This window comes from Humulus lupulus, chromosome 9, assembly GCF_963169125.1.
Source record: "Humulus lupulus chromosome 9, drHumLupu1.1, whole genome shotgun sequence".
NCBI lineage: Eukaryota > Viridiplantae > Streptophyta > Magnoliopsida > Rosales > Cannabaceae > Humulus > Humulus lupulus.
This window is the reverse complement of record NC_084801.1, coordinates 66,655,571-66,675,366: the sequence shown is the minus strand read 5'-3', so window position 1 is coordinate 66,675,366 and position 19,796 is coordinate 66,655,571. Positions and strand designations below refer to the sequence as shown.

At 39.2% G+C, this 19,796-nt stretch overlaps 2 protein-coding genes across 3 annotated transcripts; both read right to left on the bottom strand.

Annotated features, from left to right (window-relative positions):
• Positions 1 to 10,662: 10,662 nt before the first annotated feature.
• Positions 10,663 to 12,370, bottom strand: LOC133802487 (peptidyl-prolyl cis-trans isomerase FKBP13, chloroplastic). Its single transcript, XM_062240804.1, has 5 exons — positions 12,003 to 12,370; positions 11,641 to 11,733; positions 11,209 to 11,269; positions 11,049 to 11,117; positions 10,663 to 10,927 (listed from the first exon to the last, which is right to left on the bottom strand). Exons 1-5 carry the CDS (start codon positions 12,366 to 12,368, stop codon positions 10,860 to 10,862), a joined length of 657 nt encoding a protein of 218 aa, XP_062096788.1. The 5' UTR covers positions 12,369 to 12,370; the 3' UTR covers positions 10,663 to 10,859.
• Positions 12,371 to 12,456: 86 nt separating this feature from the next.
• Positions 12,457 to 14,305, bottom strand: LOC133802486 (pentatricopeptide repeat-containing protein At5g66520-like). Of its 2 annotated transcripts, XM_062240803.1 has the most exons (2): positions 12,877 to 14,305; positions 12,457 to 12,590 (listed from the first exon to the last, which is right to left on the bottom strand). In XM_062240803.1, exons 1-2 carry the CDS (start codon positions 14,104 to 14,106, stop codon positions 12,576 to 12,578), a joined length of 1,245 nt encoding a protein of 414 aa, XP_062096787.1. In that variant the 5' UTR covers positions 14,107 to 14,305; the 3' UTR covers positions 12,457 to 12,575. The 2 variants fall into 2 exon arrangements, with proteins under 2 accessions (XP_062096787.1, XP_062096786.1); XM_062240802.1 differs by lacking the exon at positions 12,457 to 12,590 and having other exon boundaries at positions 12,636 to 14,303.
• Positions 14,306 to 19,796: the final 5,491 nt, after the last annotated feature.

Sequence of the window (19,796 nt, the reverse complement as noted above, 5' to 3'; positions counted from 1 at the left end):
CCTATATCCCAGCTGAGAGTTTCATAATCCCCTTGCCAAAAGACCAAATTACCCCTTCCTAATAATCCTTCTTAGATAAACCTTCAAGGGCACTTAAGTCTTTTCACTTCTATTTCATTTCTACCATTTTCTAACTAAAACTTGTTACTCACAGCAGTTACAAATGGTTACCCAGGTTACCCAATAACCAATAACTAACCACTCATTCTCAACTCACTTATAAGATTCCCGAAGTACCCCTAGGCTCCTCCCGAGCCGGGTACAACATCCCGTTGTGACTTTTAGACTAACTGGCTCACTAGGACCATCTCGACGCGTGCATCCTGATAATAACATCACACTCACATGGCACATCACATAATACAATTATCACAGTTGTGCTCTAAAATGGCCAAATTACAATCATGCTCATTCTAAGACAATCAGGTCTACATGCATACTAATTCACATAGTCATGCATCTCAAATAATCAAATAGTCATATAACGTGCAATAAGTCATAATCATGCATTAAATTCATAAAAGTCACACACAGAATCCCATTATGCCCTCCAGGCACACTACTCCAGGCCCTTAAGCCTTAATAGCGAATTTGGGGTCGTTACAACTATCCCCTCCTCATGAAAATTTCGTCCTCGAAATTTACCTGAACAACTCGGGATACCGCTCCCGCATATCTGATTCCAGTTCCCATGTCGCCTCTTCGACCTTGCTATTCCTCCACAATATTTTAACCAAGGCGATGGTCTTGCTCCTCAAGACTTTGTCCTTTCTGTCAAGGATCTGAACAGGCTTTTCTTCGTATGATAAATCCCGATCCAACTCCAAGTTCTCATAGCTCAACACATGAGTAGTGTCCGATACATACTTCCGGAGCATGGATACATGAAACACGTCATGAACCCCTGATAGAGCTGGAGGCATTGCTAACCTGTAAGCCACCTCCCCAACTCGTTCCAGAACCTCAAATGGACCAACAAACCTGGGACTCAGCTTGCCCCGAACGCCAAATCGTTTTACTCCTCTCAGGGGTGAAACCCTGAGGAATACATGATCACCGACCTGAAATTCCACGCTCCTACGTTTCTGATCTGAATAACTCTTCTGGCGACTCTGGGAGGCGAGCATACGAGCTCTAATCTTCTCAAGTGCCTCATTGGTCCTCTGAACCATCTCAGGACCTAAATACCTTCTCTCCCCTGCCTCCTCCCAGTGAATCGGCGATCTGCACTTTCTTCCATACAGCATCTCATACGAAGCCACTCCGATAGTCTCCTGATAACTATTATTGTATGAGAACTCAATCAGAGGGAGATACCTACTCCAAGATCCCTCAAAATCCAACACACAAGCTCGTAACATGTCCTCCAGTATCTGAATTGTCCTCTCAGACTGTCCATCCGTCTGAGGATGATAAGCGGTACTAAATCGGAGCTGCGTGCCCATTGCCTTCTGTAGGCTCTTCCAAAACTTGGAAGTGAAAGTGGGGTCTCTGTTGGATACTATCGACCGCGGAGCCCCATGAAGTCGAACAATCTCCTTCACATAAAGCTCTGCATACTGTTCCACAGTATAAGTTGTTTTCACAGGTAAGAAGTGGGCGGACTTCGTATACCTGTCCACAATCACCCACACCGAGTCATGCTGACCCACGGTCTTTGGCAATCCAACCACAAAGTCCATGGCAATATCTTCCCATTTCCACTCGGGAATCCCTAGAGGCTGTAATAATCCTGCTGGCCTCTGATGTTCCGCCTTAATCTGCTGACAGGTTAAGCATTTAGCCACATAGTCCACCACGTCCCTCTTCATGCCTGACCACCAATACAACACCTTCAGGTCATGGTACATCTTTGTAGAACCTGGGTACAAAGAGTAGGGAGTGGTATGAGACTCGTACAGAATCTCTCGCCGAATGTCTGGATCAATCGGAACACAAATCCGTCCTTTGTACTTCAACAAACCCATCTCAGAAATAGAGAAGTTCTTAGCTGCTCCAGTTAGGACATTCTCTCTACGTTCAACTAACTGGGGGTCCCTTCCCTGTGCTTCCTTAATCCTCTCAAGGAGCGTTGACTGAAGAGTAATGTTGGCTAACCTACCAACCACTAGCTCTATACCTGCTCTGGTCATCTCTCCAGCTAATCTGTCAGATATCTGCCTCGAACTATACAGCTGTCCTGGGCCCCTCCGGCTCAATGCATCAGCCACTACATTAGCCTTCCCAGGATGGTATAGGATATCACAATCGTAATCCTTTACCAGCTCTAGCCACCGTCTCTGGCGCATGTTCAAGTCCTTCTGGGTAAAGAAATACTTTAGACTTTTGTGATCAGTGTAAATCTCGCACCTCTCTCCATACAAATAGTGTCTCCAAACTTTAAGTGCGAATACCACTGCAGCTAACTCCAGGTCGTGCGTGAGATATCTCTGCTCATACTCCTTTAATTGCCTTGATGCGTACGCTATCACTTTCCCAGCCTGCATCAACACGCAACCCAGACCCTGTCTAGAAGCGTCACAGTAGACCACAAACTTCTCATCATCTGTTGGCAGGCTCAGCACTGGCGCAGTAATCAACCGCCGCTTCAACTCTTTAAAGTTGTTCTCACAACGATCTGTCCACACATACTTGGTCTTCTTCCTTGTCAGTTCTGTCAATGGAGTAGCAATTCTGGAGAACCCCTCTACAAACCGTCGGTAGTAACCTGCTAGTCCAAGGAAACTTCTAACTTCAGGAACACTGCTGGGTCTAGGCCAATCTCTCACTGCTTCTGTCTTGCTTGGGTCGACCAGTAACCCATCCTTACTCATAATATGGCCTAGAAACGAAACTTGCGATAACCAGAACTCGCATTTGCTAAACTTAGCATAAATCTTATGCTCTCTTAACCGCTGCAACACCAAGCGCAGATGATGGTCATGCTCTGCCTCTGACTGGGAGTATACTAGGATATCATCAATAAATACAATTACGAACTTATCCAGGTAATCCTTAAAAATTCTGTTCATCAAATCCATAAATGCCGCTGGGGCATTGGTTAACCCAAAGGACATAACCAGAAATTCATAATGCCCATACTGCGTCCGAAAAGCAGTCTTTGGTACGTCCTCCTCTTTGATCCTCAACTGATAGTAGCCTGATCGGAGATCAATCTTCGAAAACACTATACTCCCCTAAAGCTGATCAAATAAATCGTCGATCCTAGGCAATGGATACTTGTTCTTGATGGTCAGCTTATTCAACTCCCTGTAGTCTATGCACATCCGGAGCGATCCATCCTTTTTCTTAACAAATAATACTGGAGCACCCCACGGCGAGAAACTTGGTCTGACAAACCCCAAATCAAGTAGTTCCTACAACTGAATCTTCAATTCCTTTAATTCTGCCGGAGCCATTCTGTAAGGTGCTTTGGATACTGGCTCTGCTCCCGGAGCTAACTCTATGCCGAACTCAATCTCCCGCTGCGGCGGCAATCCCGGCAGATCTGATGGAAACAAGTCTGGAAACTTACAGACTACTCTAGTTTCATTCGGTCCCACTGTCGCCACCTTGGAGGAATCTACTATACTCGCTAGGAATCCTATGCAACCCTCCTGCATCAGGTCTCTAGCCTTTAGTGCTGAGATCAGAGGCACCCGTGGTCCATTCACCGTCCCCACAAACACAAAGGGTGCCTCACCTTCCGGTTCAAAGGTCACCATACGTCGCCTACAATCAATTGTTGCTCCATACCGCGTAAGTAACCATCCGAAGAGTCACTGAACTGGCTGGGGAAGTATACCACTCGACATCAGGCAGGTTCTGATGGCGAGGGCGGGCCATAATTTGGATATTAGGGTCGGGAACAAGATTTTCTCGACCACTGGTCGAGGGAGCCCTTGCTTGCAAATTAGGCCGGGCAGGAGAATTTGGGTTGTTTTCAGACTCGGGCCTTTTCTTGCCTGAAGATTTGGAACGGGCCATTGGAGGAGAAGGATGGGATCTGGAAGAGGATCGTGAAAAAGAGATCTCGTGGACACGGTCAGCTGGTTGTTCTTCTCCCTCGAGCAGTTGGGCGAGAAGGTCGTCGTCAATAGGCCTTTCACCTCCCCACAAATCTAACATTAAAGTCTGCATACAGAAGAATGGGGAGGTGAGAATAGAAAACTTTTAAAATCTTTTTAGAATAACGCTGGTCGAGTATAAAAGTTAAGCTTTTATACAACAGCATTCTAACAAAAAGCTAAATTTTTCTACACGAACAGTTTGAAAAACGGATCAAAGGGTGAAAGTAAAAAGTTTTCTGAAAAAGCTTTTTCAACTCCCCTTAGGACGGGAAAAAATTATTTTTTCAACTAGCTTAAAGATCGAATTTTTACTTCGATTTTACGTCCTAAAAAGCATGATCCTGGATTTTAAACTAACTCGTAACTCTATTGTGCCTACAAAATATTCTGTCTACAAGCGTCTCAAACCAGAAACAGATAAAACTCAAACAGTACACATTCAGAAGCATGCACCACGAAAAATTAGAAGCGTGGGAATTCGAAAACTTACCAAGAAAAGTAATCGTGGAGATGGAAGAAGGGTTTTCGGAGATCAAAGAGCTCTCGGACGAAATCCTGAGAGTACAGAGGGAACGATCTTCAGGAACGAAAAGAGCTCTGGATTTTAGGTTTTCTGGTGAAGGATGGCGTGCATAAAAAGAAAATAAAGCCTTCGAATGTCTTATATAAGTTTGTCTGTGGCATTAAAAAGATGTAATCATCAGTTTCCCTTTTTTCAAAGTATAGGGAAGTGGGATGGCCGTCAAAATCTTTTCTGGGGAACCGAAAGGACATGATTAGACAGTAGTGGGTTACTTTTTTCAAGAACACACGAAGGGTTCTGACACGTCAGGCGGGATTACCGAAGAGTCGTTCGTTCAAAAGTTTATTTACTGCTCGTGGTAAATAAACTTGGGGGGCAAATGTTATCCAAAAAAATTAGCATTGGTGACGTGGCAAGTGATCCCTGGACGCGTGGCTGACACCTGGAAACGTTCTGCTCGAGTATCGACCAGAAGACACATTAGAAGCAGTGCGAACCTGTCTTACCTGCGACCAGTCTGGTCGATAGCTCCGCATACAAGGCAACATTAATGGGAAGATCTTTGTGAATCCCGAATTTATCTCATACAATCTCTTGAGTATCCGATTATTCAGGAAAGAATATCTGTAACAATCTTTTGTAATCCCCCTTGAGCCTATAAATAGCAAGAGATAGCTCAAGGGAGAGGACTTTTGGCTTTTGAATCATTCGAGACTATAGTAATTCTCCTGGTAATATTGTATTGTTCTTGAGAGATTAGTGAAACTCATTGAACCCAAGTTCTTTGATCACTCATCTGATTTTTATATCAATATCAACCTAAGTGGACGTAGGTCATTACCAGATCCTGGGGCCGAACCACTATAAAATACTGGTCTTATTTACCTTTGTCATTACGTTCTTCTCATTACTTTCATTCATATCAAGCATATTCTGACTCCGTGTCAGTTGGCCAAATCGTGGGTCAACAACAATGATTATAATAAGATAGATCGCTCCTCACATTTTCCCAGAAAATAATGTTTTGCAATAATTAAACTATCTCCCATTATGGTGCTCAAGATCGTACCCGAGCACCAGTTTTGTGTTCATCCAACATAACGAGCACTTATGAGAGTGCTAAAACTCTAAATTCGTCTGTAAGTGCAATAAAATTACCAAGGTGCACACGACACTAAGTGTGATTGAGTCGCTATAGTACTTGTGATTCTTGGAGTCATCTGTAAGTGCGATCAAATCGCTAAGGTGCAAACTACACTTACAAGTGCAATAAAATTGTCACGGTGCTCATGATTCTTGGAGTCATCTATAAGTGCGATTGAATCTCCAAAATGCAAACAACACTTATAAGTACGATTCAATCACCATTGTGCACTTGATTTCCAAAGTTATTTATAAGTGTTATCGAATAGCCATGGTATCATACAATCATTGTAAGTGTGATTGAAACGCCATCATGCTTGTGATTCTTGAAGTCATCTATAAGTGTGATTGAATTTCAAAGGTGCACACAACACTTATATTTTCAATCAAATCTCCATAGTGGTCATGATTTACAAAAGGAGTGCCGACAAGAGAGTTTGATCATCCTAGGAAATTAGTGTACACCTGAAGTCCGCCAAAAATGATCGAAGTCTTTATTGTGCATGCATGGGCAAGGATTTAGGGGTAGATGTTATACCCACTTTCACATATGAAAATCTAACGACGCTCTCTATTAGTTAAGCCAGTAGAAGTTAAGGAGGTACTCGGGTCACGATCACGGTACTACCAAGCGACAAGAAGGTGCTTAAACATAAGAAAACTCGATAGTCAAGCTTTCCTTGTGTGGGATAACCCTAGGTAGATGGTGTACCAAACTTGTGAAGGTGCTCGATCATTGAAGAGATTGAACATGTACACGTGCTAGATGAAGAATATTTCTAAGGGAGATGAATACTCACCAGGTTAGTTCTCATAGTGCTCCAAGTGAAGAGGCATGCTTGATTATGACAGTTACAACTTCCTAGGGACTAGAAAAATACCATAATTAATCTGGCATTGATTTTAGACAAAATTCAAAGCACAATCAACATTGAAAGAGTTAATGGGACCTGAAAAGAGACCTTAGATGGTTCAGTTTTATGTACTTTATTATTTTTTGTTGATTGTTTGGGAGAATCGTCACTGAATTGAGCATTGGAATGACTTGATACAGATACCCCTGGAAGGTTTCCTTCATTAACTCAACTTGAAAATCATACTAATTCAATCCTTGTTTATTGCTTCAGTTCACACTAGGTGATTTCATTTCATGTGCATCCTTTATCCTAAATATAGAATGAAATTACTTAGGAGCTTTTTGGATAGGGAAGAGGATCCTCTGTCCACTTTCCGTGTACCATTACCTGTCCACCCAATAAGCTTATGACAAATCATTTAATAAAAAACCAACTCATCACTCTGTTTTCTAACCTCCATTTGCCTCTTATATTTATTTTTTCCTTATTTTTTTTTCCACGAAATAGCTACACTCCATTAACTTCTTTATTTATTTCCTTTTACAGTTAAGCTCTAGAGACTATTCCTACTTATTTGGTTTTCTCATATATTTTTTTCTTCCGTAATCAACCAATTCCTTTTTTTTTTTTTTTTCGTATTCTTCAACATGCTCATATTTTTCAATAAATTTTTTTAAAAACCATATTCTTTTTATATATCCTCTAAGAAAGCTCTTCAAAGAAAGAAGTTTTTTTCCTCGAAGCTTTTAAGATAAGTGTAATAGATTTTCTAACGTCATCTAACGTAGGTACCGTTTATCATCTAAATCAACATATGTTGATGAAACAAGAATTATGTACATCATGCGCCTTGAATCTTGCTATAGGGAATGGAAATGGTAAAACATCTGCCAGAATCTGGACCACTATTTTGTCTCTCAGCAATTCTTCCCTGTCGTGCACGATTTAGCAAATAATAATGGAGTTAAAAAATGAACGTGATCAAAGAAATCAAATCATTGATGCAAAGGATAAAATAGAATCAGAGCCTAGATTTAAAAAGCTATAAACGAATAAATAGCGAAGTTCAAACTTCAAAGCATTTAACATGTCAATAGTTAAACCTACATGAAAAACTTGTGACAATTTTTTGTGTGTGCTCTGGGATGATGATGAGTTTAAACAACGTACAGTTCAAATGAAATCAATCAGGTAACGTCGAGGCTATATGTCATATTCTTCTCATACTTGCTGGTGTGTGAGTTATTGAACCAAAGGCTATTATCAATTGTATATACCAAAGTACAAAATTGGGTGAAAAGGGTATTTAGAAGCATAAAGATCATAACGCCATACCGTTTCTGTTCTTGACTGTTATGCCATAAAAAGTTATAAGAGCGTCTCTTTCAAAGTAAATGTTTAGGGGAAATGATTCAAGCAGATAAAATCGTCTTCTTTGCTATATGGTTTTAAGAAATCATCTCCATTATTCTAACAATTTTGAGATTCTAGTACTTCACAAACATTTAACTAAGAAACCCATATATAGGACCGATGAGGAATATATATATATATTGCGTGCCGACTTAGAAGGTTTTCTACATTTTCAGGTTTTACCATTTCCATTCCCTATAGCAAGATTCAAGGCGCATGATGTACATAATTCTTGTTTCATCAACATATGTTGATTTAGATGATAAACGGTACCTACGTTAGATGACGTTAGAAAATCTATTACACTTATCTTAAAAGCTTCGAGGAAAAAAACTTCTTTCTTTGAAGAGCTTTCTTAGAGGATATATAAAAAGAATATGGTTTTTAAAAAAATTTATTGAAAAATATGAGCATGTTGAAGAATACGAAAAAAAAAAAAAAAGGAATTGGTTGATTACGGAAGAAAAAAATATATGAGAAAACCAAATAAGTAGGAATAGTCTCTAGAGCTTAACTGTAAAAGGAAATAAATAAAGAAGTTAATGGAGTGTAGCTATTTCGTGGAAAAAAAAATAAGGAAAAAATAAATATAAGAGGCAAATGGAGGTTAGAAAACAGAGTGATGAGTTGGTTTTTTATTAAATGATTTGTCATAAGCTTATTGGGTGGACAGGTAATGGTACACGGAAAGTGGACAGAGGAACCTCTTCCTTTGGATAGAACACAAATCCTAAATCTAATCATTGAACACTCAAAAGATATAGCATGCAATCATCCATTTTCTACATTATATTCGTAAACGAAATCAAGCCATTATCAAGTTTGTATTATCAATGTTATTTTTTCTCTTGTAATCAATGTACAAGTAATGTTTATATTAAATCTTAGAACATATTATTTTTCTCTTTGTTTCATGTTAACAGTTTAGTGAATCAACAAAAAATCAGTCATGGTATCTCGATATGTATTCAACAAAAATGTGACGAAAATCTAACATATACTTAGCTAGTCATGAGAATCTTTATAATTTGGAACAAGTTAGATAGTTAATGAAGATCTACTGTGACTGATGTTCATCATCTTTATACATTTAATGCGTGGCCAATCATTGGCCGCCAATGGAACAACTTTATTTTTAGGCCGAACGAATGACTGAATTGTTACAAAGAACGACTACTATAGAACAATATTAAGTCACGAACATGGGAAGACAATTTTTTATTTTTATTACCAAACTTCTAAATTCTTATGAAGAATGGCTATCACAAGACATATGTATTTGCGAACCAAAGTATTTATTTTTCTATATCGAATGATCTGAATTCTTGTAAGAAATGACTAGCTAGATAGTTATAATTATTAGTCGCTATGTGATACAATTTTTAGTATGAGCACTGAATTCTTTTGAAAAACCATTGGTGCATGAGAACTTTTGGTTGCGTTGGAAAAAGAGAGAATTTTATAGACAAGATGACTGGTTTCTACGAAGAATGACTATTGCGTCATAAATATCAATTGCACTCGAATGCCATCTTTGGTCAATTCCAGTTAGCGAGCATATCAGCCATATTGCCATCTATTTCGTAATTATTGGATTGGGCTATTAAAGGCTTACTAAGAACGACTATTGCACAACAACATTTAGTAGAGTTTGGAATAAAACTCGAATATTTGAGATAGAATTACTATATTCTTACAAAAATAGACTCTTGGGCGACATATTTAAATCGCTTCTGAATGCTCAAATCTTTGGCTCAATTAGTTCTATTTCTCAATTCATCAATCTATCTCAAATGCTCAAATCTTTGGGTTAATTCCAGTCTCATGTTTCAGCTTTATTTATTCTTCATTAGCCTTGACCCATCTCAGATAAATTATTTAATTAAACATGGACTATTTATTGTATCCGAAAAGATCAATAGTCCTGCCACAATGCTATTTAGGTCAAAACTAGCAATCCAGATCCCTAACTTGGCTATTAAGCTACAAATTTCACATATTATAGTTTAATACCATTTCATGCAAAACTTTCCATAAATAAACTTATTTACTAAAATTATTACACATTGATCCTAATACCATTTCAACAGCTGAACCACTCAAAAACTCGTCATTCTTTATTTATTATTCATTGTCGTTTAGTTAGAATATGTCATTGACATTTCTGAGTGTCAATATTTTGGTATCTGTAATAACAAAATTGGCTCCCAAAAGCAATACTGTTAAATTAATGACGAGCTAAGGTGGGTCTAGATGATAGGGGCGACCATAATGACGAGCGCAGTGTCTCAACCCTAGCTTAACAACAGGGAGAACTCGTGGCAATGAGAAACACCATGGCACTATTGCCAGAGGAACTCCAAAGGTCTTGAAGAGAATGCTAATGTTGCCCTCCAACAGGCACTGGTCGCACCTATTGTCGGCTGCACTGGTCGCACCTATTGCTCTTTCCGCTCCGTTCTTTCCTCATAAAGGATACTCGAATCCATTTCATTTCTTGATAACAAACCAACTAAAAAGCTTCCCATCACTAAGCAAGGATTTGGGGAACTGCACAATTATTCTGACTAGCCTATTTGTTAGCATACGTGAAGAGGAAGATTGAGCATGATCAACAGATTCAAAATCAAAAATGAAATATGGCCATTAAAATGAAAATAAAAGAAATTTAAAAAGATATTAGAATCACTTTATGCATAACTCTTCATCAACCCTTGTACAATTCAGATGAGATGATCAGAGAAGTTCAAGCTAGTGTTGTTTTCTTTCACCAATAGAAAAACATTCCACTGAAGAGTGGAAGGTCTCTCACATTTTAAAGAAGGAAAAGAAAAAAGTGATTTGAGGATTTGTTTGGTGATTCTACGGTAAGACTCATGATGCCTTGCCAATGAACTCTACATCAAACATGAGAACCGAGTCTGGAGGAATAATACATGAACCTGTCATACACAAAGTTACAAAAAACAAATAGCATTAGACAAGAAGAAGAAAAATGAAAGAAATTAAAAGAAACCAACAATAAATATCGATTTAATTTTTTGTGAAGAAAAATTGAAGTACCTCCTCTACAACCAGCACCTCTCACGCCATACCCAAGTTCTGGAGGGAGTTTTAACACCCTTTTGCCCCCTACAATTGAAGTTGGGCAGATCAATATTAATTTCATATTAATGGGGGTACAATGAAAAAGCACATGAATTCATGAGAAACATTGTCATACCAGCAAGCATGGGAGGAACTCCATCTCCACCCAGAATACCCTGGTCCCAGCCTTTGATAACCTATATAGAATGATATATATGAAATAATTCTTGTTGAAAAATCTTTACAATTCACTCAATAATCCTTAAGAGCTGAGGAGGAGGAATTGTTCCTATTATCTTCGTTTTTTTCTTCTTATATTATTTGATACTTCTGTAAGTAATCAAATACAGTGGCAATAAATTATACTTATATATTCGTATTTATAAACAAGCTAAGGATGTTCAAGAAGTTGATTAACCAAAATTTTACCCCTCATACTATGCTTACTGAATCTCCAAATTATGGTTTGGAGTTCAAACTCAAAAAAAAAAAAAAAATCGTTGTCTCTTTTACTCAGCATTCAACTCACCGCTAACATTATACAGAAAACTATCATTGATATACATACCTCACCAACACCGATACGAAATGTAAGGGGCTTCCCACGGTTATAGCTGCTGTCAAATACTTTCCCATTCTCCAATTTTCCAATATAGTGTGCCTGTGAAAAAAGATACAATAATTGTCACACACCCAAAAAGAAAGAGACTCGATCACAAACTAACTTAACTTGGTCAATTATGCTGGATGCAAATGAATGAACCAATTTATTTCCGTTTCTTGGTATTTTTTTTATGACACAAAGGTTCATTATTAAGCCAGAAAACCAAAGTAAATAAGACGATAAGCCATCATTTACAGCCTTGAAAAATTTTCCTTTTCTCCTCTTCTGTTGTGTTCAAAATGGGAAGATAAGAATTGTCATTTTACCTTAATGAGTTGCCCCTTTGAAGCCTCAGGGCCATAGCCCACAACTTTGTCACAGAAAGCAAGACCAGAGGGAGCAACAGTGAAATCACAGGCACTTCCTTCAGCAGCGTTTGCAGAAGGATGAAAATCAGTAAGTGCACCCAAAAGGCCTGAGCATAAGCCAAAACCAATTATTTCTCTTCTAGTAAACAATCTTGGCTTTGGTTTCTCATCTACTTGAAGTCGCAGAGAAGAGTCTTCATGGCAGTGGCTTGAGATTTTGAGTTTTGATAAAGATTCTGATGTGGGCAGTCTTCTGTTTGATCCAGAACTATGTCTAAGCCTTTTGGGGTTGCATGTACCAACAGAAGATGCCAACGACCTCATCTTTAGTCTCAATCGCACCGGCCAGGGATGGAAAAGATGAAATAAGATTTTTCTTCGGCTAAAACTTGGGGGCGGTTCTCAAGCAGAAATATCCAATAGAAAGTGGGTCACTGGGTTTCATTTGGGCTTGCTTACGTAACTGGGCCTCCAGGTGGGCAACTCTATGCCCATGCCCAAACGTTAGGAAAATCAAATTATCTTTGATATTTATAGTTTTTTTGCCTGGATAGGGAGAAGCAATGGTTCAAATATCAACTGACAAACAAATTAACAACAGATACACATACTTTCCTTTCAATAACCAAAAGGTTACTTTGCAACGTGAATGGTAAAAATGTAATTAGTTACTATTAGCATTTGAAGCAACTGTCCATCCTGCTGGACAAAAATATTAAAAATTTCACAATGCACTGGCAAAATGGAATGAAAAATTTCAAGGGATAGCACTTCTAACAAAACTAGAGCCCCTATACTTTCTCACATTTAGGTTAACCATTAATTTTCTTACCCTTTCTGCATCATCCCATTTCCCACCCAAAGCATACAAATCACATATGAGAGAGTACACCCCACCATCCTTCTCCGGTTTCACAATCCCCAAAACCTCCTCTGTCACTCTCTCAGCCATCTCAAACTTTTTATGCTCCTTACAAGCTGACAAGAAAGAAGACCAAACGACAACGTTAGGTTGCAGTTTCATTGTCATAATGACTTTATAGGCTTCCTCTACAAGCCCGGCCTTCCCAAACAAATCAACCATGCATCCGTAGTGCTGAATTCTCAGCTCCAATCCACATTCTTCAATAATCTTGAAAACTCTCCGGCCTTCTTCGACTAGACCTGCATGTACACAGGCACTAAGAATCCCAGTAAAAGTCAATTCATTCGCTTTTACCCCTTCTTGTTGCATCAATTCAAACATGGATAAGGCCTCGTTACTGTATCCGTGTTGTGCAGCGCCGCAGATCAAGGCCGTCCAAGACATGACATTCCTTTCGCGCATCAACTCAAACACTTGACATGCGCTCGTCATGAGCCCACACTTAGCATACATGTCAACTAAAACTGTTCCCAGTTCAACATTCAGTTCCCATGCGTTCTTGGCTATAAAGCCGTGAACTGATTTCCCTAGCAAAGATCCAAGACTACCCATATGGGCACAACCTGAAATAACAGATCCTACAGTGACTTGATCAGGTTTTAAGCCATCTTCGTTCATCATCATATCTCGAAAGAGATATAAACCTTGCTCATCACCGCCCCTATTTATGTGAGCTGCAATCACAGCAGACCACGATACAAGATCTCTATCTGGCATTTCCTCGAACATAAAACTCGCTTTCTTTACATCACCCAACCTTGAGTACCCAGTAATCATTGTGTTCCAAGTTGTAGTGTTTCTCACTGGCATTTCATCGAACAGTTTACAGGCATCGTCAAACGAAGTAACTATATATGCATATAGAAGAGAAGTGGCCACGTAGACATGAGAGCTGAAGCCAAGTTTAATAATGTGGGCATGGAGGTGTTTATTGATTACTAGATTGTGCAACTTGGTACATGATTTTAGTGTGAAAAGTATAGAGAAGCTATCAAAAGGAACAGACTTCTCGTGCATATTAGAATAAAGAGACATAGCTTTGTGAGGGGAAGAGGCATTTCTAATGGCAAATGCAAAGGATGTAAAGGTTTTAACCAACTGAAAAAATGGGTGGCTTGTGGGTTTTGTTAGACGCATTTCTAATTGATGGATTAGTCATTGGCGATCAAATTAAATTTACAAATTTTGTGAGCTTCGCAGTTATAAAGGAATGGTGCCCATCAAAACTAGTGCAGCCAAAGTTCAATTTTAAAGACTAACAAAAAAATGGTTCAATTATAATTTATAAAGAATAATATTTTAAAGGACGCCTTTTGTGAACCGTTGGATTGTAATCAACGATTCATAATAGTCAAGTCCACAAATGAAAAGGTGAACCTTTATGTATGGGATTCTTCTTTCGAAAATTGTTTGGTCTTTCTGGTGTCTGTACTCTCTTTTGCTTTAATTTGTTATCTTTCTAGCAAATATTATAATTAAATTTGTTTTTTCTTTTTTGAGATTAAAATGTATCTAGTATGGAACACACCATTTCATTTAAAACACTTCATAGACTTGAAGGAAATGACTATGTTCTTGTTGAGTATTTGGAGGAGAGTCCATCAAAGTCCAACTTTGGTGGTAAAAGTTCGCCAAATCAAGATCATTTTTTAACAGATGGACGAGGAGAACCAATCAACATAAGTTCTTTTTATCTTAACTAACTTTTAGATATCTATAATCAATACCAAAAAAACCCTGAAAAAGAGATATTGAATTGTTTAGTTTTACACTTTGCTAAAAAAATTAGATTGTTGGAGGGAATCTTCATTGAGTTAAGCATCGGAGTGCCCTTGTGTGGGTATCCCAAAAAGTTTCTTTTATCATTTTGTTTTTTTTTTGTCAACTACAATTAAAAGTAAAAATCTTAAAGAAAATGGAAATCAAATACCATATTTTATTTGGTTCATGTCATTAATTAGCCTTAACCCACGAGTCAATTGTAGTGAGGATGAAAAACTTGAAAAGCTCAAGTTCTCTAAGAAATTAGGCATCGTCTTTGCATGCACTAAAGTTCACATCCTTTTACAAATGATATCCTAGCCCTATTGATAAGTGGTTGAGGGGATTAAGGTCATTAATGAGAGCTGATTACAATAATATTCCCGTAATGAGATTAGTTATGCATAAACGATGATTTCCTTCCCATAAAAATAGGCATGTGGACCCTATTAGTTATTTGCTAGACCTAATATGAGAATGTAAGCCCAGTGCTTTATTGGGGAATGTGCTTTCTAAATTTTGTCAAGGTGGTAGCTACACGTATCCCCATGCCAGGGCGCGTCTTAGGACATACCCTTTGTCGCTTGTACGAAATCAGTAACACGATCTTTGCAGCCACTAGATGTGTTAGGCACTAGTTTGTCGTCCCGAGTGCGTCTTTGGCTAACACCTGGTGATAAGTGTCGCATTTGTCTATTTTTAATTCATTATTCTTTTATGATTATGCACTTAATTATTTATTTATATGTTTAGTTAGTTTATTTTGTGTTTAAAAGATTTTCAAGACATTTGGGTGAAAAATAATGAATATGTTTTTACACATAATGATTATTCTCAACATTATAAGTCTGAAACTTCACGCTTAATTCGACATTTTTTTAACATTTTTTTGGGAATTTTTTTAGAAATACAAGTTGTATTCCATAGTCTTTTGAATCATCCAAATTCCGAGCTATATAGAAAATGTTATGGTTAAAATATTGCCAGCGGCTACAGCTGAGGAAAATCTTGGTTGCTTAGGAAATTGAAGAGAAGAAGGCAGTGACTCCAGGCTGCAGCCCAAACATTCCTAGGACCCCTGAAACGATTTTGAATCCCGATTTTACACTACTAAAAATAAGAGGTTCAGCGTCGGTTACCGACCGACTCTTTTGCCAATTGCGTCGGTTTTGAAACCGACGATGTTTAAGGAGACACAATTGACATGGTTAGAAGCACCAGTCTGTAATCGACGCTGTTGGGTAGATGCGTTGGTCTTTCACTGACGCTTCTGAGAGACAGATGTGTTTGTCTGTAACCGACGCTTCTCCTCAAAGCCCTCAAGGGCATTTTAGTAATTTGACACCAATTCCCACTAAACCTCAAATTATACCTAGAATCCCGACATACCCAAATAAATTCACAATCGCCGATAATCCTTGATAATGTACTAAGTTACTAAAATACCCCTAGGCTCACCCCGAGCCGAACATTAGCCCCCGTTGAATCATTTCTACCAAATTTCTCAAAAGGATCATTTCTTACCGAACAACTCAAATATATTCCCATAATAATGTTGTCTCAATCACATAATACGTGTGGACGGTGAGAACTCGTCAACGAAGTTAAGTTAGAAAAATCAAAGTCTATTGCTTATCAATGAAGAACTTCAACAATGTAATCAGAAACTTAAAACTTGGAAAATAGTTGCATAAGAAAAATGGGGAAAAGAACTTGTATTCCTTTGTTGTCTCAAGCTACATTGTGTTTTTTTCAACCCCCTTCAAAGTTGAAGTGGAATTCCCTTTATAGTGGGCTCTAATGGCCTCTGATACATTGTGGTCTAAGGGACCAGATTGTACACACGTACATTGTCAGGAGGGTGGTGTCAGGTGTAGTGGTGTTGGCCCCTGTAACGCCCTGCTACCTTAGAGCCATTACTAAGTGAGTTTATAATGTGCAATTAACTCGCTAAGCGAGGTTTTTGGAACAAAAGTGTGATTAAACAAAAAGTCAAGGCTGTAATCTTTAAAAGTACTCCATTCCATTAAAAGTTCCAAGAGTTTAACATTTGGGATCCCAAAATAAGGTTTGTAAAATATTTACAATTCAAAATAGGTTTACAGATGACTAATTATAAATAACATAGTTTAATACAGCCATTCCTCAAAATGCCCCCAACCAAAGCAGTCGGGCAGGCCAAACATGTACGCGCCGCCCCCACACTCTCCGTACTCATGGCTGGTTGACTTTCTCCTTGCCCTTACCTGCAACACAGAGCACCCGTGAGCCGAAGCCCAACAAGAAAACTCATACAGCACATAACATATGCATATCATGCAATCACTATAGCAGATAACTCCCAGTTAAACAGACAGTCCATAAGATTTAAACACATATACGCCCATGCCATCCCAAAAGCGTTACCAAAGCCTGGGTTCTCGGTCCACACCGTAAGGATATCCCATGTGTCCATTGGGGTCTCACCCTAACCATAAGCACTCCATGTGCTAAGTGATATTCCCGGCCCCTCTGCCGTTCTCGGCCCCTCGCCGTTCTTGGCTCCTTTGCCGTTCATGCTACTATATCCACGCATATAGCATACCAAAATAGCATTCAAGCATATAATAATTCAATCCAAACTACACCCTAACAATAATGCAATCTAGGGCCGTGCCCTGCAACAACACTATGGGCCCACGCCCTGCTCTACGGGTGCTACAGTTTTCTTACCTGTATCCTGAGCTTTCCGATGCACCAAGGTCATAAGCACGGTCCTCTATCACAAGCCTCTCCAAAATCCTAGTCACAACACATATAAAACACTTTTAATATGAACCAATTCCAAAACCACTTCCCAGGACCAATCTCGTACTCTCAGGACCTCTAATTCCCTAAAACAATGTATTGGAACCATCTCCCGAGCCCCCGGGCAAAAGCCCTAAAAATGCAAAATTTGACTGTCAAAAATAGCCTAGGGCCATGGCACTCCCTTCAAGGGCCGCGGCGCCTAGAAGCTATCCCTAATCCTGATGCAAGCCTGCGCCGCAGCACCAAAGAACAGGGTCGCGGCGCCCCTACGCGAACCCAGATTTCTGGGTTTTCCCCTGCATTTTTTCCGAGCCAAAACAACTCCAATTCAACCCAAACAAGTACCTAAGCCCCAAAATCAATTTAAAACCCCAAATGAACCCTTTAACCACCTATAAAAATAAAAAACAAACTCAATTACACAATCACACTCAAAATCCATTCTTGAGTTTCAAATTTCAGAAGTTCAAACCATGGCTTCTAAAACATAATCCAAAGCTTAAAAACTACAAACCAAACTTCTAAAATCTTAAACCACACTAGGTACGAAATTTAAGCATGCTAAGGATTCATACCTCAATCAAAACTCAGCTTGAACTCTTCTCAATTCCAGCTTCAAGCCTCTTTCCTTTTGATTATCCTAACTGAATTTCCGAGTAAAACCAGCCATTTTTCCTTTAGGTTCCCACACTTAATCTCTGTAAATTCAAGCTTAATTTCAACAAACACAGAGCACAAATTCTTACCTTTGATCAATCCTTGCTCAAATTCGAATTTGGTTGCCTCAAACTCCCTTAATTCCCTCCTAGGTTTCAAGAATTCAATTTTCCTCTTCTTCTCCTCTTTCCCTCTAGCTATTCCTTCAATTTCAGCATAAACCAATTTCTAACTGAGTGTTATACGTGAACCCTTCAGCTGAAGCTTTCTATCCCTTGCCAAATGACTATTCTACCCTTTCATAAATATCCTTTCCTAACTAAACCTCAAGGGAACTTTTGTCATTTCATCTCTATTACAATTCTACCATTTTCCTATCACAACTTGTTACTCTCAGCAGTTACTAACGGTTACTCAATCACCATTAACCATTAACCACTAATTCTCAAATCAACTTACGAAATTCCCAAAGTACCCCTAGGCTCCTCCTGAGCCGGGTATAAAATCCCGTTGTGACTTTAAGTTAACTAGATCCCTAGGACCGTCTCGGCACGTGCATCACATTAATATCCCCACACTCACGTGATACAAATCACATAATACAATTATCACATTTATACCCTTAGCGGGCTAAAATTTCCAATTTACCCCTAACATACAAACGGGGCCCACATGCATATTTATACCACCTAAACATGCATTCTAATCACATATTCATTCAAATTCATATATTATCATGCCAACTCACTTATTGCCCTCCAGGCACACTAATCAAGGTCCTAAACCTTATTAGCAACTTGGGGTGTTACAGCCCCAGTACACAGTCAGGGTCTGTGGGGACGTCTCCACTACTTATTCAGTATGAATGATATAGGAGTGGCGCCAGGCGTAGTGGTGCAGGTGGTGGTGGTGTCGACTCTGACATCTGACCAGAGACATATAGGCCATGTCCTCTCTCCTAGTACTCCCACTACTTGTCTGGCATGAGCATCTGTATTAGACATACTGGGTCTTAAAGGTCGTACCCCGTACAAGATTGTACTGGTACGATCCTTTTGAATTATACTTGGGCTTTTACCTCTAAATGCTGGAGTCTCGATAGGTCTTCATAGGAGACACCCACTTGAGGTGTAGGTTGCGAGACACCTGGTGCATGCAGGGGTCATGGCGCGAACCGGGGCTCTTGGGCCCTTGGCGCAAGGCGGGGCTCTTGGTGCGAGACGCCTTGTAACGACCCAAATTTGCTAATAAGGCTTAAGGGCCTTGATTAGTGCACAAGGAGGGCATAATTGGATTATATGTGATTTAATGATTAAACGCATCTTATATGATTATTTAAATATCTGTGATGCATGACTATGTGTATAAGTATGCATGTAGGCCCTGATTAGGTTAGAATGACATAATCGTAATTTTGGCTCGTTGAGGGCATAACTGAATATATTTGTGATAAATTGTCAAGACCATATTATTATATGGATATATTTGTAATCCGTGACTCGAGGCGATCCTAGTGAGCGGTTTAGCGAAAAAGTCACGGCGGGGATTTATACCCGGCTCGGGGCAAGCCTGGGGTATTTCTGGGAATTTAGAGAATATATTGGAGTCTATTTTGATAT